The sequence below is a fragment of the Podarcis gaigeae genome (assembly GCF_964106915.1).
Source record: "Podarcis gaigeae genome assembly, chromosome: 3".
Taxonomy (NCBI): Eukaryota; Metazoa; Chordata; class Lepidosauria; order Squamata; family Lacertidae; genus Podarcis; species Podarcis gaigeae.
The window spans coordinates 23223076-23245782 of NC_139680.1; the positions used below are offsets into that span (position 1 = coordinate 23223076).

The window sequence follows — 22707 nt, forward strand, 5'->3', positions numbered from 1 at the left end:
GGTGATAGGGATGGGAGAATGCTCTCGCCATCCCTATGTGAAGGGTATTCCATTAAAGGAATCCAGGGACTCGATGGTTTGGTCAACCCCTGAGAGGGGTTTGTGCCCGTGCCTGAGTCCAGGGGGGCATTTGGGTGGCGGAGATAGCCTGTTCCCGACTTTCCACTTATCCAGGTGCTCACCCTAGGCTGACCTATGTTGGGGCCTCAGGTCAGCACTACCTGCAACGGTGCAGGGAGCTAGTCGAACCAGAGCCTATGCAACCATTCACTTGCTGTAATCAGTAAAGTTGTGACCTAAATTCTGGCAAAAACCAAACCAAAATTTGAGTCTTGTCTGAATTTATTTAAGGGAGAGGTTTAAAGGTCTAAACAAGCAAAGCAAACTTCCTGTAGTGTTCATCTACTGCCAACACTTAAGGCCAATCATTGCAGAGATTATAGCTGATGAAGAGAAGATATAGCCAAGAATAAGATGTGTCTGTGTCTGTCTTTGTCTGTGTGTGATTAACCAAATGGCCTGTGGGAGTGAGCAGCATTTGGTCCCCCCCCTTTTTTTTAACAATAGCTTAAATGAGTGGTAAAAAACAACCTATAATTCTCTTGAAAGAAACTACACCTATCCATCATGTTTTGTGGGACGGGCATAATTGAAAATGTTTTGTCTTAATGCAATGCATATTTTGTGTATTGTGTAGTGCACTCTTGTCTGCCCTGTGCTGGTAATACTGCACTTCCAGGAAGAAAAACCTTTTTTATATATTTAATATGTGGTATTTAAAGATATGCAGAATTTAACCTGTAATGACACAATCACTGCATTCAGCTGAAAAATTATTTTTACAGGGGGTAGAGAGCAATGGAGCTTTAAAGCTATGAAGTCACAAAAAGAACTTATTAAATTATCAATTGTGGTTTTTAATGATAAAGTAGTGTTAACGTTGACACCAGAGTCAACGCGCAATGTACATTTTCTGCAAATTCTATTGAACGTTACCGTCAGATCTGTTGGAAGGCTTAATTTCCATTAGTTTCCTTCTGACCTCCTGACATTTGAGTGTAATTCAAATTATTTTAATGGCTTATGCTGTTTGTAATACACATTTTACATTTGAAATGTCTTTAGATGCAACTTTCTTAGCTACTGCAATACCTGTAAGAATGTACTCTGTTAGCAAATCTCAGCATGCTAATTAGTATAATTTGTTAAAAAACAACTTCTGACTTGGATACTAACCACTTTGGGTGGAGTACAGCTCATAGAGAAGAGATTCATCACCACCCTCTTCCTTCAGCAGCCTCTTGCACCACTCATATACTGGAGCCATTCCATTGGATTCGAGTCACTGTTTCTAATTAGCACATTATGAAATTTCTAAGATACAGCTTCGTCACAGAATCTTATGATGATGACTGTCTTATAGTATGAAGTCATTATATTACGCTTCAGAATTTGCATGTGTTTCTCAGTCCAGTGATAATTATTTTTAGGACAAATGTAAAATGTCATATGGTAGAATCTCTTTCAATTTTTTTTTTATTATTATTTTTAATGTCAGGCTTAGAATGAGTAGGGCCCTAGACCTTTGGGGGAGACTTTGCACTAGTTGTAAAATTTATTGTTGGAATGAACATGTAAATTGTGAGTAAATATCAGTTAGGTCACTTAATATCCGACATGACTGATCATCTTTGGGAGGAATAGCATTTCAATACAAAAAAGAAATACTATCAGTGATTTAAATGTTATTGCTGAATTATGCATATCAGCTCCACAAACACTTTTTAATCCAGTCTAAATAACTTTATTGTATTAGCCAGTGGACATGACAAATCTGAATCAAAAATAAATACAAGTAAAAGGGGTGTCGTGCCACAAATAATAGTCTCTCTTTAGATCTCTGCGTCTTCCTTACAATTCACTGCTATAATGTCCAGGGTCGTCTTTCTGACCTTTTTGGCCACCAAAACAAAACTTTTCATTTCCTTTCTCATAGATGATAGATTGAAATCCGTCCCATTACAGCTAAAGGCATTCAGTATTCAGCATACTTACTCAAGACAGGCAGTATTCAACATACTTACTCAGTCAGCTGTTTTGGGGAGGCCACACCAACCTGTCCTATCCCTGGCACAAGGGCTTTGCAATTCTCTCTGCTTTTTTCCTTTACACCTCCAACAAAGTGTGCAAAGAGAGTGGGGTAGGGTCACAAAGGGTTTCCAAAGGCTTCCCATGCTGCTGCTTTCCATCCCTGGGGTTGCAAGTAGAATAGGGAAGTCCGAGTAAAAAGGGGGGGAGAGTCTCCCCTTTGTTCCATTTTCTTGCTGTTGTTGCTGCAGACTCTTTCTCAGGGTTCTTTCAGTGACAGTGGGCGCTTGGAAATCCAGCAAGGGAGGTTGACAGCTGGCCAGGACCTGTAACATCATGTGATCGGCAGGTGGGTTGCCCCACCTACCTGCCCCATTTGGCCAATAAGGCCATTCCTGGTAAGAATCTGACTCATGAAGCCAAAAACATTCCACGCCTCTGGGAGTTTTGACTGTGAAGTGGACCTTCCTCTCCCTCTCTCCTCCCTGTTCTGAAGTTTTCTCCAACTCTCTGAAAGTTATTTTGGAAGGGCACAGGTTGTACATGTGGAGTGGTGGTGGTGGTGGGGAGAGTTATGTGCAAGAAGTGGAAATCTTAGTGCTGACAGTGTGATGGCATTGGATGCTACCTTTGAATGTAAAGAGTGGTGTAGTGGTTAAGAGCGGTGGACTCATAATCTGGTGAACTGGGTTCACTTCCCCGCTCCTCCACATGTAGCTGCTGGGTGACCTTGGGCTAGTCATACGTCTCTGAAATCTCTCAGCCCCACTCACCTCACAGAGTGTTTGTTGTGGGGGAGGAAGGGAAAGAGATTGTTAGCCGCTTCGAGACTCCTTCGGGTAGTGATAAAGCGGGATATCAAATCCAAACTCTTCTTTTTCTTCTTCTATTGAGGGGGAATAGCTGGATTTTCATATCTAGCTACTTTTTATGTTTCTTTTTTAACCATGGTTACATAAAAATTATTTTTCATGTTAATCATTGCCCTCACCTAAGGACTTGAAAGGGTATAAAATGTATTTTTAAACCTTTGTAGTATTGCCTTTAAAGTTGTTTTCCACTGAAACAATTAAGTGTGAGTGTAACAGGTTTACAAAGACAAAGGTTAAAACGTCCACACGTAATAGATCACTGAACTCTGGCATACGGTCAAAACAAATTTGTATGTGATTTGATTTTATAATGATTTCTTTTCTTTCATGCCAACTAACTATTACACAAATAGCATGTTTTGGATCCCATTAAAATTATTTCTAGGTTTTTTTTATCTTCTTCAATACAACTGTAAATATTCACCCGTGCACAGTTACTGTGGTTCTGGATTATATTATTGTTATGAAAGCACATCACATCAGTCATTTTGAAACATATGTCTGCTCAGCAAAGGCAGCAACGAACTGAAAAATTGGTATTTTGTTTGTGTTTTTAAAATGGCTTCGCTCTGCAGAGAGGGGGAGAAAACTAGAGTTATCACCCCACCACCACCCATGAAAAATGCACGCATATGATATTCGGCTCACAAATGATCACACAATTTAAGAGTTTAAGAGTTTCTTGAACTATATATAAGCAGTTTAGGGATTCATTGACTTCCAGCATATTTGAACAACTCTTGTTGACATCCTGCTCTTATGAGAGCCTGAAAATAGCCACTGCTACACCCATTGTTGTTGACCCGTTGAAAGTAGTTTAATTTCAATAAGGGATGTAGAAAGTTAGCAAGGTCTGTTCTGACCCATATTTGTTGCAACTAGCATTGTTTCTTTCTTTTTGCTGAGTTTGGCTTCAGAATGTGTGGACAGACGGAAAGCCTCCTGGGAGGAAGTTCCATAGATGGTATGCCACTACCAAGAATATCTTGTTACCAGCCTCCTAGTTTCTCATTTGGATTGGACCACATGCAGGACATCTTATTTTGATTATAATTCCCTGGTCATTTGGACGCTGCATCAGGTCCTTCAGGGCTTGATGAGCTTGACAATAAAACTTAGGTTTAAATAATGATAAGACATTTATTTCCTTGTGGTGCTAATACCTGACCCTGCTGTTCAAAGCCTTCTTTTCTTTCACATGAAACTGATATATACATGTTCTAAGTGCTTTTCAAATGCCTTCACCTGATTTATTAAATTGTATTACATTATAATATAAAATCTTTTTGCTTTTAAATGGTAAGTTGTTTTACATATACGATATTCTTTTTTCTGTTCTCCATATCATCGTGGTATACTATCTGCTAATCTCTGAACTTATATACAATTGCATGTCCAGAGCTTTATAAAAATGTATACCGCTATAATGTGAGCAGCAGAAAAATATAAAACTACAAATCTTTTAATGATTATATATTTCATTTTATATTTCTGTAGTCTTGCAAACTGTAAAACATTAATTTTCAAAGACTTCCTAGAGACAGATACTTCTCTCTGTGTTTACTTTTATTACTCTATTATTTTTTAAAAGATAGTAATTCTTTTTCTATCAAAAACTTTTATACCCGAGACACTGCTGCACTATTAAATATTCCCAGCTTAGTCGAATGTATACTACACTATAGCATGTTGATTTTTTTCAGCTTCCAAATTCCAAAATTGAGGGGTGTTAAAAAGTTGTAACATGACTTGGGAATTCATAGGATAGTTTGGTTAAATTAATAAAATGTAGTTTTGCTTGATAAGTAGCTTGTGTGTTAAACTGCAGTTGTTGTTTTTTTAAAAGATTTCCATGTACTTGCAGTTATATTATTTATTAATATAATTTAACTAATACAGTGGTACCTCGGGTTACATACTCTTTAGGTTACAGACTCCGCTAACCCAGAAATATTACCTCGGGTTAAGAACTTTGCTTCAGGATGAGAACAGAAATTGTGCAGCGGCGGCGCAGCAGCAGCAGCAGGAGGCCTCATTAGCTAAAGTGGTGCTTTAGGTTAAGAACAGTTTTGGGTTAAGAACAGACCTCCAGAACGAATTAAGTTCTTAACCCGAGGTACCACTGTAACTGCTGCCTCCCATGTTGTTTTTGCTGCACTAGCAGTACCTAAGTGACTTTTCCATGGTACAAGCCTGGGCAGTGTGTATGGAGCTCCTGGGCTGCCCTCTGGCCTTGCTGATGTGGTCCAAATGAAAGCAGAGCAATATGTTTGACACCAGCTTTGTTGCAAGAGTTGCTGGAAGGAGAAACCGTACAACCACCTCAGATACTCGACTCTGGATTTGTGTAGGGTTTATTCCTTAGCACTTGCCTGCATCCCCAGAGATGCACCCCAATGTCTCTCAAGATAGACAGATGCCAACAGGACCAACAGAATTTATTAGTATTTGTATTATTTAGCATTACCTGGCATTTTTAGAAGGTGAACTTAAATTTCTTTGGTTTTCCAAAAAATTGGTTTATGTGCTTCTTCACCAATCATAGACTTACCAAGCCAAATGCTGTCCTAGAAAAAAAATTATTATTGGTATGGCATATTTGAATTCATCAGACCCAAATCTATATATTTTGAACCGCTCACTGAATTTTTTTCCAAAAATTATCATTCGCCCCCCAAAATAACGATACTACAGTGTAAAGCACAGTTGCAAAAAATGTGATCAGCTGACAAATGTGGGCCTTTCCTATCCTAACAGGTCATAAAGCTTGCCTTTGAAGAATTTGAGCTAGAAAGAGGATATGACACCCTGACAGTAGGAGACGCTGGAAAAGTGGGAGATACCAGAACAGTGTTGTATGTGTAAGTACACAATAACATTCATTTTTTACTCTTGGTATTACCTTCTCTAAGAAAGGGTCCCCACTTTTACTACTTCGTTTTTAAAATTCATTTTTAGCTTAAATTGTGCAGTTGTTGTTGTTTTTTTTTAAAGTCTAAAGACTCTTTGGAAAGTACATTCACAGAGCAGGAACTGGGATGGAACAACAACAGGAAGGAAAACAAGTAAAACCACTTAATGCATAAAATAATATATATATATATTTAAAAAGCTAACACTGTGCACATACAGATTTTGGAGATGGAGCTAGTGCTTCTTATTCTTAATATTTTTAAAGGCCTGCTGTTAATTTTAGCTAGAAAGTAAGCTTGGGTCCACCCCAAGACCCATAATTTCAGTGGTGTGCCTGTTGAGGAAGAACACTCACTGCCTTTTGTGTTGAGATGTACAGCCTTATTTTAACTGTTGCGCTCATCACAAGGACATTGGGACTTCAGTGATAGTTGGAGGGATAGCTCACTTGGTAGAGCATGAGACTCTTAATTTCAGGATCGTGGGTTTGAGACCCACACTGGGCAATAAATTGAGCATGTTCAAAGAGCACAGGCTACCTCAGTTACCTTCAGGAACAATTACTTCTATGGGGCTTGCATTGGCATTTTGGGCTAATGGTAATTTTTCAGGGCAGAGGGAGTGACTTCCCTCTTAGTGGGATCTCTTTTTTATTTAAAAAAAAATGTTTGCAGAAAGTTTAGGAGCTCCTTCCACGATGCAAATGGTGCAACAAAAGAGTGGTGGTAAAGGCTGCTAGATGCATCCATTAAGTGTCACAGATTTCATACGGAAAGTGCACATAATGTAGAAAGCCAGTAGCCTGCGGAGGTATTTAAATAAGGACAATTGCTTTCGCCGCATTCCTCTCTTGAGAGAACAGAATGTTCTGGCTTCCTTAATAAAATTCAGTAATTGCTATCTCTACCCAGATTGTTGCTGACAATCTTGTGTTGTCTACAAGTTGCCTTATTTCACCGTGGACTCCGACACCTGCCATTTGAGTTGACACTTTCGACTCATGCCAGCCTCTGATTTCAACATGCAAACATATCACTCGCTACCTGCCGTGACTTCATAGAGCTCTTATAACTGGCAGGTCCTCCTTTAGCATCTTTGTTCTAGCGTGACATTTCACTCCCAAACCTGGAGTCGTCGTGGAGCAATCACTCTGTAACTGGAAGACACAAGTTGAAGAGCATAATGCAGATATGACAAGGCATCACACTGTCTGTGCATGATGCTACTGTTTCTTTTATCTACAGGCTGACTGGCTCTAGTGTCCCTGATCTCATAGTGAGCATGAGCAACCAAATGTGGCTCCATTTGCAGTCGGATGACAGCATTGGCTCACCTGGATTCAAAGCTGTATATCAAGGTAAATTTCTGATAGAATGAATAAATGAAGTCATTCTAGACAAGTACGCAACTAGTCTGTGCTAGAAAAGTAAACTAGAACAGGGTGTTACAGCCAGTACTGTTTCAATCCACTCCTGCTACACCTCATTCATTTTTCTTTTAAAACTGCTACTACCGTACATTCCATTACTCCTGAGCAAGCTCAGTTTTCATCGGAATGAAGGCTTTCCCCTTAGGTGTCTTTCTCTCTTTCTTTAACAGTATTTTTATACATCGTTGAGTTCCCCAGGGCATGCTAATACGTACCTTTTGTTTCTCAGGTGCCCCATTTTGGGTACAATGCGGTTGGCACAAATCACCCGACTTTGCTGTTAGGAGTGATCCTTTGTTTGTCCATGGATCATAAAAAAGCACCCTCTGTTCTTACAGGAATGGATCCAGAGATCGATCTGTAGAAAGAGGTAGCTAGAAGCTGACTTTCCTCCTCAATCTTTTCACTGGCAGTCCCCAAGTGCCCCAAAAAGGCTGTCTTGAGGGTCATGGGACCCTGCTCAATGAAGTGGGAAATTGCAGGAGATCAGGCATTTTCTCAGAGAGTTAGCCCGGGACTGTAGCAGGAGAGAAAAAGTTAGCTGATTGGTGGGTTTATTCTGCTTTATTAGTTTCTCTTTTTGATTGGCAAAGACTACCAAATTATTGCTGCCTTTGGGAGCTATATTGCAACAAAAAAGGGATAAAAGAAAGCAGACAATTGTGGGATAAGAACAAGTTACAAGATATGCATTGACTGGAAACGAAGCGTTGTGACTTCCCCAAAACTCTTGCAAATGCAAACAGTATTGAAAATGAGATTGTGTGTGACAACTCTGATAGCATCAATGTGCAATATAAGGGATAGATAGAAGGGGACATCGGTGTAGACTGAGCAGTATGAACCAAAGCTCTGACTCATTATAACGTAGCTTCCTATGTTCCTAGTTCATTCTCTAATGATTGATTGCGATAGTATTTGCCACCCCTAAATCTTAATTGGATAATGCTGCATCATGCCGCTTCTGGTCAGATTCCTAACATTTCAAGACAGGCCTGCAGAAACTTTGGGACATCTTTTCTATGAGTGAATCATATGCGAGGACACAAGTGAATGGGGTCGTTCACTGAGTATTTCCTTGGTAAGTATTTATGCAGTTGGCTCTTTCCACGTGGTTCCATCATTTAGATGTAGTCCGCCACCTTGAGGGTTCTGTCTATAGAAAAAGGGTTATGTGCTTTTGCAGCTAAATCACAAAAGCACTTATTCCTTATTCTTATTTCCATTGAAAGGCCCATGTGATGAGCCCTCCTCTCTGTGTTTGCATTATTCAAATCCATACCCTCCCTGCTGCAGGGGATATGCTGGTGGAAAACATGTACTATATATGGGTATCTTGATAAGAAACATGCGTGCTATATTTTTTTGCTTCAGTTTTCTTTGCATCATGCAGGATTAATGCTGTACTGTCCAGTTCATTTTCCCAGATTTTAGAAGCAGAAATGTTCATAAAGTGTATGTAGGAAATGGTGTAATATGATATGACCATCTTACTGAGTCCAAGAATCTGCTTGCTAAAAAGGAATGAAGAAATTGTTTATATGGAGCTATAGCTACCAGGTGTATGGTCTGATAAGACTGCACCTCAACCTTAAGGTAAGCAGAATTTGCCCTTTCAGGAAAAGCAAAGGGATAATCTACATTTCTTTAGAAACAGAAACTCCCATGGGGCATAGTGCTGTAGCTTTGCAAAGTTTGCTAACAAAGCTCCATACTACAAGCACCATGCTTTAGCAGCAGCTTTCTTGTGTAGTTTAGCTACCTTTGAGCTAATCTTAGTTTTTTTGTGATTTTTTTCCACAACAAAATGGCTATCTTTGAAGTGCTCCACATCTGCTGATTGGCAGGGCCGGCTTTATGTGGTGACATATTGTAGCAGTTCAGCCCAACTCTGGTGTTGGGGGGCTTCTAAGGTGGGCCTTCCCAAGGAGTTTGTTAAATATTCCTAATTAATACACTGCTCACATTAAAAGTGGCTTTGGTTCTTCTACCTTAGTTTTTAGCCAAGTACTTAAGAACGTGTCAGACAAAACAGGTACAGGATTTATTAGTAAGTAATGAGAGCAATATTTCAATGCCGTTGTGTGAGAGCCTGAAAGGGAAAATGTTTGTGTTGCTCATTAGTGGTGTTTACTTATCTAATTTGGAAAGCAAACCCCTTCAACAGATTAAGAACATTCAAAATATTTCTTACGGTACAGAGCACTAAGATAGGAATGGAGAAAGCCTGGGAACAGATGAGACAAGACAGGCCTTTTTCTAGGCAGAGTAGGGATAGAAGGATCTGTCCATATCAACTCTCTGAGTTTCTTATTTTTCCAGTCTTAAATTTAGTTATTTACATATTTTCAGTAATGTGCAGTTCTGGTGAATTGTGGAAAATTAAAAGGATGGCTAGATGAGCACTGCTTTGAGTGCTGCCCCTACAGCCAGGCAAGCCCACCAGGGCCCACTGATAGAGGAGGGGGCCCACCATGATGCCCAGGTCCCTCTCAGAGCTGAAAGGGTCTGTTCACTACTATTGCATGGATCTTCAAAACATGATGTCTGCACCGACGATGGCAAGAATTTTGTATTCAGGGAGGGATTATTGAAGGATCTGCCTTGGGCTTCCCTGCTTACTCAGACTGAGTCCCTCACATCTCTGTTTATGTGACATGTTATTTGTAAGTTTTTATTGTTCATTGTAGGGACGCGGGTGATGCTGTGGGTTAAACCACAGAGCCTAAGACTTGCCGATCAGAAGGTCGGCGGTTTGAATCCCCGCGACGGGGTGAGTTCCCATTGCTAGGTCCCTGCTCCTGTCAACCTAGCAGTTCAAAAGCACGTACCACTCCAGCAGGAAGGTAAACGGCGTTTCCGTGCGCTGCTCTGGTTAGCGGCTTAGTCATGTTGGCCACACGACCCAGAAGCTGTACGCCGGCTCCCTTGGCCAATAAAGCGAGATGAGCGCTGCAACCCCAGAGTCAGTAATGACTGGACCTAATGGTCAGGGGTCCCTTTACCTATTGTTCATTGTAATATAAGAACTATTACAGTAGATTCAAAAGCTTACCATTGTTAGGTCATAAGCTGCATGAACATGGGAAGGTCAGTGTGGCGTATTGGTTAGAGTGTTGGACTAGGGCCTGGGAGACAAGGATTTGAATCCCCACCTGATTGTGATGTTCACTGGGTGACGTCGGACCAGTCAGACACTCTCAGCCTAATCTTCCTCACAAGCTTATTATGGGGATTAAATTAGTGGTGGAGGGGACCATACAAACCACCTTGTGCTCCATAGAGAAAAAGGGTGGGATATAATGGGATATCAATGCCTCAAGAACCGCCTCTCCCCATGTGAACGAACTTGGACCCTGCAACCATAACCTGAGGCCTTTCTTTGTGTGCTTCCTACATGAGAACGGGCCTTTTCTGCAATGGCTGCCCTTTTGTGGAATGCTCTCCCCAAGAAGGCTTGCCTAGCGTCTCCGTAACACATGTATAAGCAACCAAGCAAACATATTTCAATGCAACCAGGCCTAAGGCTGATTAAATGATTCATGGCATTTTAAATGTCACTGTGGGAAGGGATTGATTGATTGATTATTTTATGCATTTTGTGTTTTTTATATTGTAAACTACCCTGTGATCTTTAGATGAAGGGCAGTGTATAATTTTTAAAAAACACACACATAGAAATAAATAAATTGAATAAATAAATAAATTTCAAATTATCTAAGCATTGCATCCAACAAAGTCATTCAGGGAGCCGAACGAACGATGCCTGCTCTACACACACACTCTCTGGAACCAATTTTGATAGTTGTGAGGGCAAGCTGTGCATTGGCTTTGTTGGAGTCAGCTCGAAATAAAAAAATAAATAAAAGCAATGCATCCATACACTTCTTTTTCTTTTTCTTTTCACTTCCAAAGAATGACAAAAAAAACCAAGACCCTTGCTTCAGGTGCAATGTAAATGCAATGTTGTCCTACAGAGGGAATGAACAAATAATATGCAGTAGAATTTCAGTCACTTCTGTCAATAAAAATCCTTTTGAGCTGTCAAATTCTGAATCTGTTGCACCTGTTGATAAAATGTATTCCTACAAATCATGTTTTGTATAATTTGCCATAGCTATTTAAGTAGCAGCAGGGGGTAAATTAAAGTAGATTTCCTTCGTGCTGGGCTGCCGTGTAGCAAAAAAGCAAGCCTATTTTTAGATACATAGTTAAAGTATGCTTCCAAGTAAGATGGCTCGTATTTGCAGCATTTGCAGGGAAACTCATGTTTGACAGTGAAATGAGTTTTATTATATTTAGCTTTGTCAATTTCCCAGATTTTAATAAGAACAATCAGAATGCAATTTCATCTAATCTTTCCCAAAATTATGCAAACATTTCTGAATTCTGTTGCTTGAAGTCTTTCAAAAAAAAACACCACACCCCTCAGCCCAGCAGTATCTGATTAACTGTACTGTGATAAAACCATACACTGCTAAATTTGCAGTGAAGGAAGAGTTGGAAAGATGCTTTTAAAACTTATTTAGGAGTTGCTAACGAGAAATATTATATTTTATTTTTAACCTAGTATGTAATTTAAGAAATAATACTACAAATCTAAGATTGTGGTGCCTATTTCAGCCAAGAAGTACTCTTATTTTAGCATTTGCTAAACATTTTGTGGATGATTTTTAAAAGTGCTATGATAATTAAACCATTAAGCTATTTTTTAAAAAATATATAGTCATTTTAGAATTATTTGTTTAGTTTTAGCTTGTAGCTGAATTTCATTATGTCTTTCTCTACCAGGGTTTGCTCTCTGCCCTGGAAATAATTTTGACTAATGTATAGGCTATGCCTGGACAAATGTTTTTCAATGCAGCATAATGTAATAGCAGCATGGTAGTTTCTATACAGTGTTTAGCTGGACTTAAGAAAAGACAGTGACAAAGGGGACAAGGTGTAATAATGTGCACTACTTCAAATAATACTATTCTTGATTCTGTGATCATAAAAATATGCACTCAGTGCTATGCAGGAAAGTACTGTGCAATGTATTGTGCTAAGCATTTTGCATAAGATGCAGTCTGATTAAAAAAAAAAATCAACCAGTTTTGTTTGTTTCTTACAGCAATGTAACACATATACTTTGGTTGCTAGCATTGGAAATAATAATTCAGTTAAGAGTAAAAACAAATTCATTCATATTTTTAATTTGTTGCTATGTCAGCTTGCTACCTTTAAAAAAAATGGGACGTATTTATATTTCTTTCAACCTTTTGGGAATTGTCTTTTTCCTTATCAATATTGTCCTGAATGTGAGTGAGTTTTGAGGGTGCAGCAGAACCAGCCAAAGGTGGTCATAGGGATGGCTGTCATTAAACAGGCCGCCAATAGCTAGGATCAGATTCGATCAAATTGACTTGGATGGATCTAAGCACACAACTTGCTCCAACATGGTCTGGTGCCCAGCTGAGCCCTAACCCAGCACCTACCCTTTTGGACTAGATGGACATGCTTCAAGGGAAGTCCTAGTGCCTGAAATGTTGAATTCCACACAGTTTTGACTAGCCAGGTGTTGCCTTCAGAAAATGGAGAGGAAATCAAAACATGTTTGGGGTGAAGGTAATGGCTCCATGGAAGGTCCTAGCCCAGGACTGTTGCCCAGGGTGTTTCCAATTTGGAGGCTGTTAAACCCCCATAGTGTGTCTCTACCCCTGGACTCTGAATCACTGTTTGAAGCCTGGGCTAAGATAAGTTTCACATAGTATAAGTGAAATCCAATTAACCTGATCCAGAAGTTCTGATTTTTTCACACAAGTTCTAGTATTCATATAGCTGTCCCAAAACTGTAAGGTGCTTGGTGGGGTTTCCCACCTCAGCTCTCAAATTGCACATGTGCTTTAAGTTCCTTGAAGATCTTTGGCTTGCAGCCTTGATGACCTATTTTTTTGTTACTGTCTAAAAAAGAATAAGGAAAGAATATTAATAATTGTACACATCACTTCAGCCAGGTTACTTGACACCAAAGCAATTTATTTTTATCCTGCTGGACACCAGGTTTAATATTAATGAAAAGGCAATTAAAGGATTACCATGGCTCTGTGTAAAGATGTAAGTGGGGTGTCAGTCCAATAGCTCACCACAAAAAGAAGGAAACATCTCAAATTATTTTTGTTACATTGGCACCTACTTACTTTCTCCTACACACACACACACACACACACACACACACACACACACACACAGCCTTTCCCCCTAACATCGGTTGAAAATAATTCTAGCAAAATCTTTTCATCTAGATGCTAGGTTTCCACATTTTTTTCTGTTTGTTTATGTATATCATTCAGTTAGCTTGAACAATATTACATTCAATTTCTACAGTAACATTTCTGTATTATAATGGTCCTTTTTTATTAGGAAGAGTAAGAAAAAATTAGTTTGCCCTTCAGTCTGAAGCTTTTTGATGTGTGATACCTACATTCTGATAATAAAAATCAAATACGGTGCTTCAAATAAGTGATATGTTCACCTTCCACATTGCCTCCCTGTTTTCATTTTCTAAATCGTGTTACTTTTAGTAGCCCGCCTCTCAAGGAGAGAAGCACCAAATGATTTGACTAAATGAAATGGGTTACTAGCAAGTACATCACTGTCTGGGTATTTTCTTTCAGAATACTTATTTAAGGAAACAAACATATGGCTCCTTAGACAGTGGTAAGTTAACATAATTTCAGGAAAATGTATTTATGAAGGAAAGCAGGCTTCTAAAGAAAACAGTTTTTAGTAGTCAATATTTTATGAGTTAGAATACGGAAATAAGAAGCAACGGATTTGCCACGAAAATTCTTCCACCTGTTGCATAGTGTATTCCGAAGACCAGTCCTTTTTTTCACTGCTCTTTCATTCCATTAGTGAACTGATTAGACAAAGTAGGAATGTATTATCGACAGTAGGAAAACTTCACACAAAGTAAGCAAAAACAATAGCTTATTAACCAACAGGTACATATAAACATTTTATCTATGTTCTTGTCTGGTCGTACCAAAGGGACTTGTTTAAAAAGCTTGTAAGTCCAGTTGCATTTAATAATAATAATAATAATAATAATATCTTTATTGTCATTGCCCCCTCTCAGGGACAACGAAATTACTTGGCTGCTCCATCCACCCAGGTAGGGCACTCCACTCAAAATCAGAACAACTATAAAAACACTAATTAAAACAATATAATATAATACAGCAAGGAAGATTAGATGACTTTCAAAGTCCAGGTTTCCCATTCAGGGCCGAGATCGCTCTGGAGAAGAAGCTGTTCTTGAGACGGCTCGTTCTTGCCATCATCGTCCTGTATCTCCGTCCCGACGGCAGGAGCTCGAAGAGACAGTGACCAGGATGCGATGGATCTTTTACTATGTCCAGTGCCTTCCTATGGCACCTTGTGGCATAAATCTGCTCTAAGGTGGAGAGTGGGCAGCCAACAATGCTCTCTGCTGCCTTAACAACTCTGCACAACACCATCCTGTCCTGGGTAGTACAGCTTCCGTACCACACACATAAGCCATAAGTGAGCACGCTCTCAATGGCACAGTGATAGAAGGCAAGCAGCAGTTTCTGCGGAAGATGGTTTTTCCTTAGGATTCTTAAAAAGTACAGTCTCTGCTGCGCCTTCTTCACAAGCCCCCTTGTGTTGACACTCCAGGACAGATCCTCTTGTAATTCAATACCCAAAAATCTGAACGTTGTTACCCTCTCCACACAGACCCCATCAATCAAAAGTGGCTGGACATTGCTCTTCTTTCTCCTGAAGTCCACCACAAGCTCCTTTGTCTTCCTTGTATTTATGAGCAAGTTGTTAGCTCTGCACCACTCTGTCAGCCACTCCACCTCATCTCTATAGTCTGTTTCACTCTCCCTTTCAGAGATGAGCCCAGTCACGGTTGTGTCATCTGCAAATTTGACAACCCTATTACTAGGGTGAGCAGCGACACAATCGTACGTGTAGAGAATATAAAGGAGCGGACTAAGTACGCATCCCTGTGGTGTTCCTGTGTTAGTCTTAAGTGTATTAGAGGTATAAGGGCCCAACCGAACCCTCTGGGTGCGGTCTGACAGAAAGTCCAATATCCACCCACAAAGTGATAACGGGAGCCCCAGATCTTCCAGTTTAGACACCAGACGTTGTGGTAGAATGGTATTAAATGCCGAGCTGAAATCTAAAAAAGCAGACTTCCGGAGGCGGCGCGAACGGTAATGGCTGCCCTTTCCTAACCGGGAGAGGGAAGCTACGCTGGAAAAGGGTCGTCCGCTACGGCGAAGCGGAGACCCATTCTGGAAAACCGCAGGCAGCGGAAGCCTGCGGTCTCGGGACCCGGCGGGCGCCAGGAGCTACCCCCGAAACGTTGAGGGAACCCCGTAAGGGGCTCCGGATCGCAGAGGGGGTAGCGGCGCTGTGGGTCTATGCGCATTCAGCGGAGCGAAGCCGCGTTGCCGTTGCCGGTGAGCGCCGACCTTTCTTCCTTCAACACAAGATTCCAAAACGTAACAACCCGTGAGTAATTGAGGACTTTACTAAATTTCGGGACTAAAATATTGAAAATAAGCTGAAAGCGGAGAGACGAGGAAAAGGAAGTCCGTCCTCCGCAGCCATTGATTTTTAAAGCAAAGAGCAGGAGGAGTGGAGGCATAGAGAGAACTTTTGACAGCTCAGATTGAGCACCCGCAGAAATTACTTTTCCTTTTAAAGACTGTAAGCAATTGATTTTTGGACTTTTATTAGGACTTATATATTCCTTTCTTTGTGGATTACAATTCTGTTTAAGAAGCCCAGGTGTCAGAACTGCCTGAGCAGTAGAACTGTCAGACTGCAAATTTGGATACATTCTATTTAAACTTGGAGACAGTCTGAGGGAGTTCAGAATGGTTACGTTCTTGCATTTTGGAACTCCAGTAAGCACAACTTGAAATATTGTGGCAAACCTAAAACCAACTCTGCTAAAACTACTTTTGTGAAGATCCCTAAGAATTGGTTTAGATTTTGTATGTGGAATGGACTCTTCTTCCTAGGACATTTTATGCTCCCCCTAGAGGATTGAGGACTTACAACAAAAACATTGTTTTACTTTCTATTTCCCGGCCCTCTGTTTGATTGCTACCATCTGGGCCGTAGCTTTCCCATGGGAATAACTCAGCTTGACCTTGACTGCTAGATATTTTTGGAATGAGTGGCGCAAAAAGAAAGGGATTAAGAACCAGACAAACAACTCTGACAACCGTAACTGCAGCCTCACAAGCACGCAGATCATCTGTGCCCACTTTGCCCTCGGAGGAAAAAGTTACCTCCCTGTCACAGGCAGGGGAGGAAGAAACTGAGGATTTACAACTAGAAGAGATGGCCTCAGGAGGATCTGGTTCTGTATTAGAGAGAATTCTTGAGAAATTGGAGTCTTTGGAGAGGAAAGTTGACCAACAAACTGCGAAAATTGACCTTAATACAGAAACTTTAAACAAATTATCTGGGCAAGTTGCACAGAATGCACAAGCAATCGGACAACTGAAGGAGGCTGCAGGTGAAAATCAGAAACTGGCCGAAGAGACCAGCCAAAGAGTGGGAGAGTTGGAAAAAGAAGTAAGGCCGCTCAGTAAGCAGGTCGGAGAACATCAGACCTATCTCTCTATGTTGGAACTTCGGAACAGGGAGATTAATTTAAGGATAAGATCGATACCAGAAGTGGAAGAAGGTAATCTAGCTGAGTTTCTGACCAAAGAATTCTCCAAGTTCTGGGGTTTAGAGGAGGAAGATTTTAAAATTGTGTCAGCCTTCAGACTTGGAAGACTTACAAAGAGAGAAAGGCCCAGAGACTGTTTGATTACGTTGAGATCAAAGGAGGAAAGGGACAAGATTTTGGGCCTGCACTACGGAAGCTCTTTGAACATTTCGGACAAAAGAATTGAGATTTTTAAGGACATTCCTAAACAGCTGTTGGATCTTAGATCTGAATATTTGGACTTAGTAAAACTGCTGAGAAGCAACTCAATCATCTTTAGGTGGGACTTTCCCCAAGGACTATCTTTTACCTTTAGAGGGAAGAAGATCAAAATTAGAACTTTGGAAGATAGGGATAAGTTTTTGACTGCCTACGGTGAGGACCTTCATAAAGGACTTGAACTACCCTCAGGGTCTGAACCACCACAGGTGCCTGTACCTCAGAACCCTGAAGACTCACAGAACAAAATACCATCCCAAGGAAACTAAACAGATCTATCCAGGATGTCTCTGCAACTTTTAAGTTGGAATATAAATGGCTGCAACAGCCCGGAAAAAAGGAAGAAAATCTTTCACTTATTAAAAAAGGAGCAACTAGACATTACTTGTTTACAAGAAACACATGTGACTAGGCTCCACAGAAAAATATTGGTAAATAAAAGGATAGGCCAAGAATTTATATCTTCGGATTTAGTTAAGAAGAGAGGAGTGGTGATATATGCAAAGGAGAGCCTCTCACCAAAATTTCTATTTAAAGATGAACATGGAAGAATTTTGGCAATTGAAATACAGCACCAAGGAGAGAAAATTTTGATATTAGGAATCTACGCTCCAAATGAAGGGAAATCAGAATTCTACAAGAAGTTGCATGAGATTATGCTGGATTATCTGGACTATGATAACATCATTATGATGGGAGATATGAATGGGATCGTTTCTACAAACATGGATAGGTCACAAAGCCAAAAGGTTACTAAAGAAGGCAGACTACCAAAGACCTTTTTTGAAATGACAGACAACATGGACTGGATTGATATATGGAGGACAAAGAACCCCTTAGGGAAAGAAGGAACATTTTTCTCTGAAGCCCAACTGACTTGGACAAGAATTGACCAAATATGGATTTCTAGAGGTCTGGCTCCTAAGGTGAAGAAAGTGGAAATCTGCCCAAAGACCTGCTCCGATCATAACGCGTTGAAAATGGACATGACATTATTACCAACCGGCTCCTTTAGATGGAAGATGAATGACAACTTGTTTAGAGATCAGGAGATTATCAAGAAGGCCCAAAAAACAATAAAGGACTATTTTGAGATAAATTTGAACACTGCTGTGGAAAAAAGAACAATCTGGGACGCAAGCAAAGCTGTGATGAGAGGGTTCTTGATACAACAGAACGCCATAAAGAAAAGACTACAAAATGAGAAAAAGGACAAGATTTTGGGGAAAATTAAAGAGTTAGAGAAGAAACTAAGAGTAAACCCGAAGTCACAGCCGATTTTGAGAGAAATTAAACTTCATCAGGCACAATATTCCAAACTGATAAATCAGGAAATAGAATGGAAGATTAAATCAATGAAACAAAAAACATTTGAATCGGCTAATAAATGTGGGAAACTGCTGGCTTGGCAGTTGAAGAAGAGACAAAAGCTGAACATAGTAACAAATTTGGAAATAGAAGGAAGGAATATTCAGAACCCGGTGGAAATTAGAAAATGTTTCCAGAAATATTTCAAGAAATTATACACTCAAGGGCCACAAAAGGAGGAAGAGATTGCAAAATTTTTGGAGAAAAATGGACTTAAAAAACTATCACAAGAAAATAGATCACTCCTGAATAGTAAAATAACACGACTAGAGATAGAACAGGCCATTCAGAATATGAAGTTGGGCAAGTCTCCAGGGCCAGATGGCTTGACCTCCAAGTACTATAAGACATTAAGTGACTATTTGATTCAACCACTGCTGGAGGTCAGCAATGAAATTATGGAGGGAAAGAAGGCGCCTGAATCGTGGAAGGAAGCTTTCATCACATTGATACCAAAATCAGAAACTGAAAAGACACAACTTAAGAACTACCGCCCCATTTCCCTTTTAAATGTGGATTACAAAATATTTGCTGACGTTTTGGCAGGAAGATTCAAAAGAGTTTTAAATGAGATAATTCATAAAGACCAGGCAGGCTTTCTCCCAGGAAGACATTTATTTGCTAATACAAGGAACATTATTGACATTTTGGAACTCTTGCAAACAAATATTAACACTAAAGCAGTTCTAATTTTTATAGACGCGGAGAAGGCCTTTGATAATATTTCTTGGAAATTTATGAAGGGGAATTTAAAAGAAATGGGAGTGGGGCGGGGTTTTGAAAATGGGATTGACGCGATTTACTCAGAACAAAAGGCAAAACTGATAGTTAACAATGTGGTTACAGAAGAGTTTAAGATTGAAAAAGGGACACGACAAGGCTGCCCGATTTCCCCCTTGCTGTTTATTTCTGTCCTGGAGGTGCTCTTGAACTTGATTAGAGGGGACCGGTTGGTGCAAGGGATTCAGATCGGAGTGAAACAATATAAACTTAAAGCTTTTGCAGATGACCTTGTTTTGACATTGCAAGAGCCAGAATCTAGTACAAAAAGAGTGTTACAATTGATTCAGGACTTTGGTCGGGTAGCGGGCTTTAAACTAAACAAACAGAAAACTAAGGTGTTGGGAAAAAACTTGACAGATGCAGAGTCAGAACGGTTTCAGAGAGAAACAGAACTAACTGTGGTTAAAAAAGTAAAGTACCTAGGGGTAAACATAACAGCAAAAAATCTGAGTCTATTTAAGGATAATTATGAAAAATGTTGGTCTGAAATTAAGAGAGACTTGGACAGTTGGTCAAAATTGAAGCTTTCTTTGTTAGGCCGAATTGCTGCTATTAAGATGAATGTATTGCCTAAGATGTTGTTTTTATTTCAAACATTGCAAATTGTGGATAAGACGGAGTGCTTCAGGAAGTGGCAGAGAGATATTTCTAAATTTGTCTGGCAGGGCAAAAAGCCCAGAATTAAGTTTAAGATATTAACTGATGCGAAAGAAAGAGGGGGCTTTGCCCTGCCAGACTTAAGGTTGTACTACGAAGCCGCAGCTTTCTGCTGGCTAAAAGACTGGCTACTTCTAGAGGACACTGATGTGTTAGATTTAGAAGGTTTTAACAATGCATTTGGCTGGCATGCATACTTATGGTATGACAAAGTTAAGATCAATAAGGCCTTTAAGAACCATATTGTCAGGAAAGCAGTGTTTAATGTCTGGACAAAATACAAAGACCTATTGGAAAATAAAACTCCAAGATGGCTATCACCTCTGGAGGCTAAGGCCCGAAAAAGACCCAATATGGAGGCCAAATGGCCGAAATATTGGGAAATAATAGAGAAAGAGGGTAACAATTGGAAATTGCAGAGTTTGGAAAAAATGAAAGATAAAGTGCGAGACTGGTTACATTACGCTCAGATTCAAGAAATTTTTAAAAAGGATAAAAAGTTAGGATTCCAGGTGGAGAAATCGAAGTTGGAAACAGAATTGTTAGAACCTAAGACTAAAGTACTTTCAAGAATGTATAACTTGCTGTTGAAATGGAATACACAAGATGAAATGGTTAAGTCGGCCATGATAAAGTGGGCACAGGATATTGGGCATAATATTATGTTTGAGGATTGGGAAAGGTTGTGGACCACGGGGATGAACTTCACGGCATGTAATGCTCTGAAGGAAAATGTAATGAAAATGATTTATAGGTGGTACATGACCCCAGTTAAACTAGCCAAAATATGCCATGTGCCAGACAACAAATGCTGGAAATGTAAGGAAAATGAAGGAACATTCTTTCACCTCTGGTGGACTTGTCCCAGGGTGAAGGTCTTCTGGGAAATGATATATAATGAGCTGAAAAAGGTATTTAAGTATACCTTCCTTAAGAAACCAGAGGCCTTCCTCCTGGGCATTGTCGGCCAGATGGTGCCAAAGAAGGACCGAACATTCTTTTTGTACGCAACAGCAGCAGCAAGGATACTTATCGCCAAGAAGTGGAAAACTCAAGATCTACCCACTCTGGAAGAATGGCAGATGCAGCTGATGGACTATATGCAACTGGCCGAGATGACTGGCAGAACTCGAGACCTGGGAGAAGAGAGGGTTGAAGAAGATTGGAGGAAATTTAAGATTTATTTACAAAAATATTGTGATTTGGCGGAAAGTTAAGTAGGATGTTTGATCATAAATAATTGGCCACCACAAAATCGGATCGAAATGGGATGTAAAGTGAGATTAAGAGAAACTAATTTACAGAGGATTATATTTAAATGAGTGGTTATAAAATTTGCAAATTAGATGATAAATTGCTGGGAAAAATTTATGATGATGAAAATGGCAGCGGGAGATGTGAGGAAGTCCAAAGAAGTTATGAAACTTTGTTGAGATAAAAGAAAGGTTGTTTATTTCTGTACTTTATTTTGTAAAAACCCCTAATAAAAATTTATTAAAAAAAAATGAAATCTAAAAAAGCAGTCTGGCATAACCCCCCCCCCCCGCTGCTCCAAATGTGCAAGAACGGCATGGAGGGCAATTGCCACAGCGTCCTCTGTCGATCTTTTCGTTTTATAAGCAAATTGGAATGTGTCCAGTCCCTCTGGTAAACAGGCAATGACATAATTTCGTACCAGCTTTTCAAAGCACTTCATGATTATAGGTGTGAGTGCTACTGGACGAAAGTCATTCAGATCTTCCGGGTTAGATTTTTTTGCTATTGGAACGATAGTAGAGGACTTTAGGCAGGATGGAACAATAGCCTGGGCTAGGGATCGATTTAAAATCCCAGTGAAAACTCCTGCTAGTTGATCTGCACAGTCTCTCAGTACCCTTCCAGCTACCCCATCTGGCCCTGTGGCCTTCCTTGGGTTGATTCCCTTCAGCACCTTCCTCATCTCTTCTTTTTCCACAGAGACTACCACATTCCTTTGTACTGATGATGACGATGGTGGTGATGGTGGCAAAGCCTTCACAGGGAGTGGTGGTGGTGGTGGTAAAGCCTCAGCAGGTGTTGCTGCAGATGTTACTTCAAAACGGGCAAAAAAGGCATTCAGATCCTCTGCGAGGGATGCCCCTCCCTCGGCTGCCAGGGAATCCTTGGATTTATACCCTGTTAATTCTTGTACGCCTTGCCACACCTGCCTGGTGTTGTTGCTTTGTAGATGATTCTCCAGCCGCTGTCTATACGCCTCCTTTGCTACACGGATACCTCTCTTTAGATCCGCTCTAGCTAAGCTGTACAACGACTTATCTCCACTTCTGAAAGCAGTATTTCTTGCCTTTAGCAACCCCTGGACCTCCCATGTCATCCAGGGCTTCCTGTTTGGGTAGATCTTTATCCGGCGCCTCTGTGTTACATTGTCAGTGCAGAACCTGATATAGTCCAACACTTGCTCAGTATGAGTCTCTACATCCTGTTGGGCAAATACCTCCCAGTCGGTGTCATGAAAACAGTCTTGTAGTTGTTGGGATGCTTCAGCTGGCCATATTGTAATATCCCTCTTTATAGCTGGAGTCCGTTTCCTCAGTGGAATATATTCAGGAGTCAGGAGCAGGGACACATGATCAGATTGGCCTAGATGTGCC

At 40.2% G+C, this 22707-nt stretch overlaps 1 protein-coding gene across 4 annotated transcripts in view; it reads left to right on the forward strand.

Moving 5' to 3' along the window:
* The window catches only part of CSMD1 (CUB and Sushi multiple domains 1), a 949787-nt gene that overhangs the window by 693072 nt on the left and 234008 nt on the right, over positions 1 to 22707 (forward strand). For all 4 annotated transcript variants that reach the window (XM_083729648.1, XM_083729649.1, XM_083729651.1 and 1 more), the window contains 2 exons: positions 5718 to 5821; positions 7118 to 7230. In XM_083729648.1, the coding sequence (XP_083585774.1) occupies positions 5718 to 5821; positions 7118 to 7230 (217 nt within the window). The remainder of the gene's footprint in view (positions 1 to 5717; positions 5822 to 7117; positions 7231 to 22707) is intronic.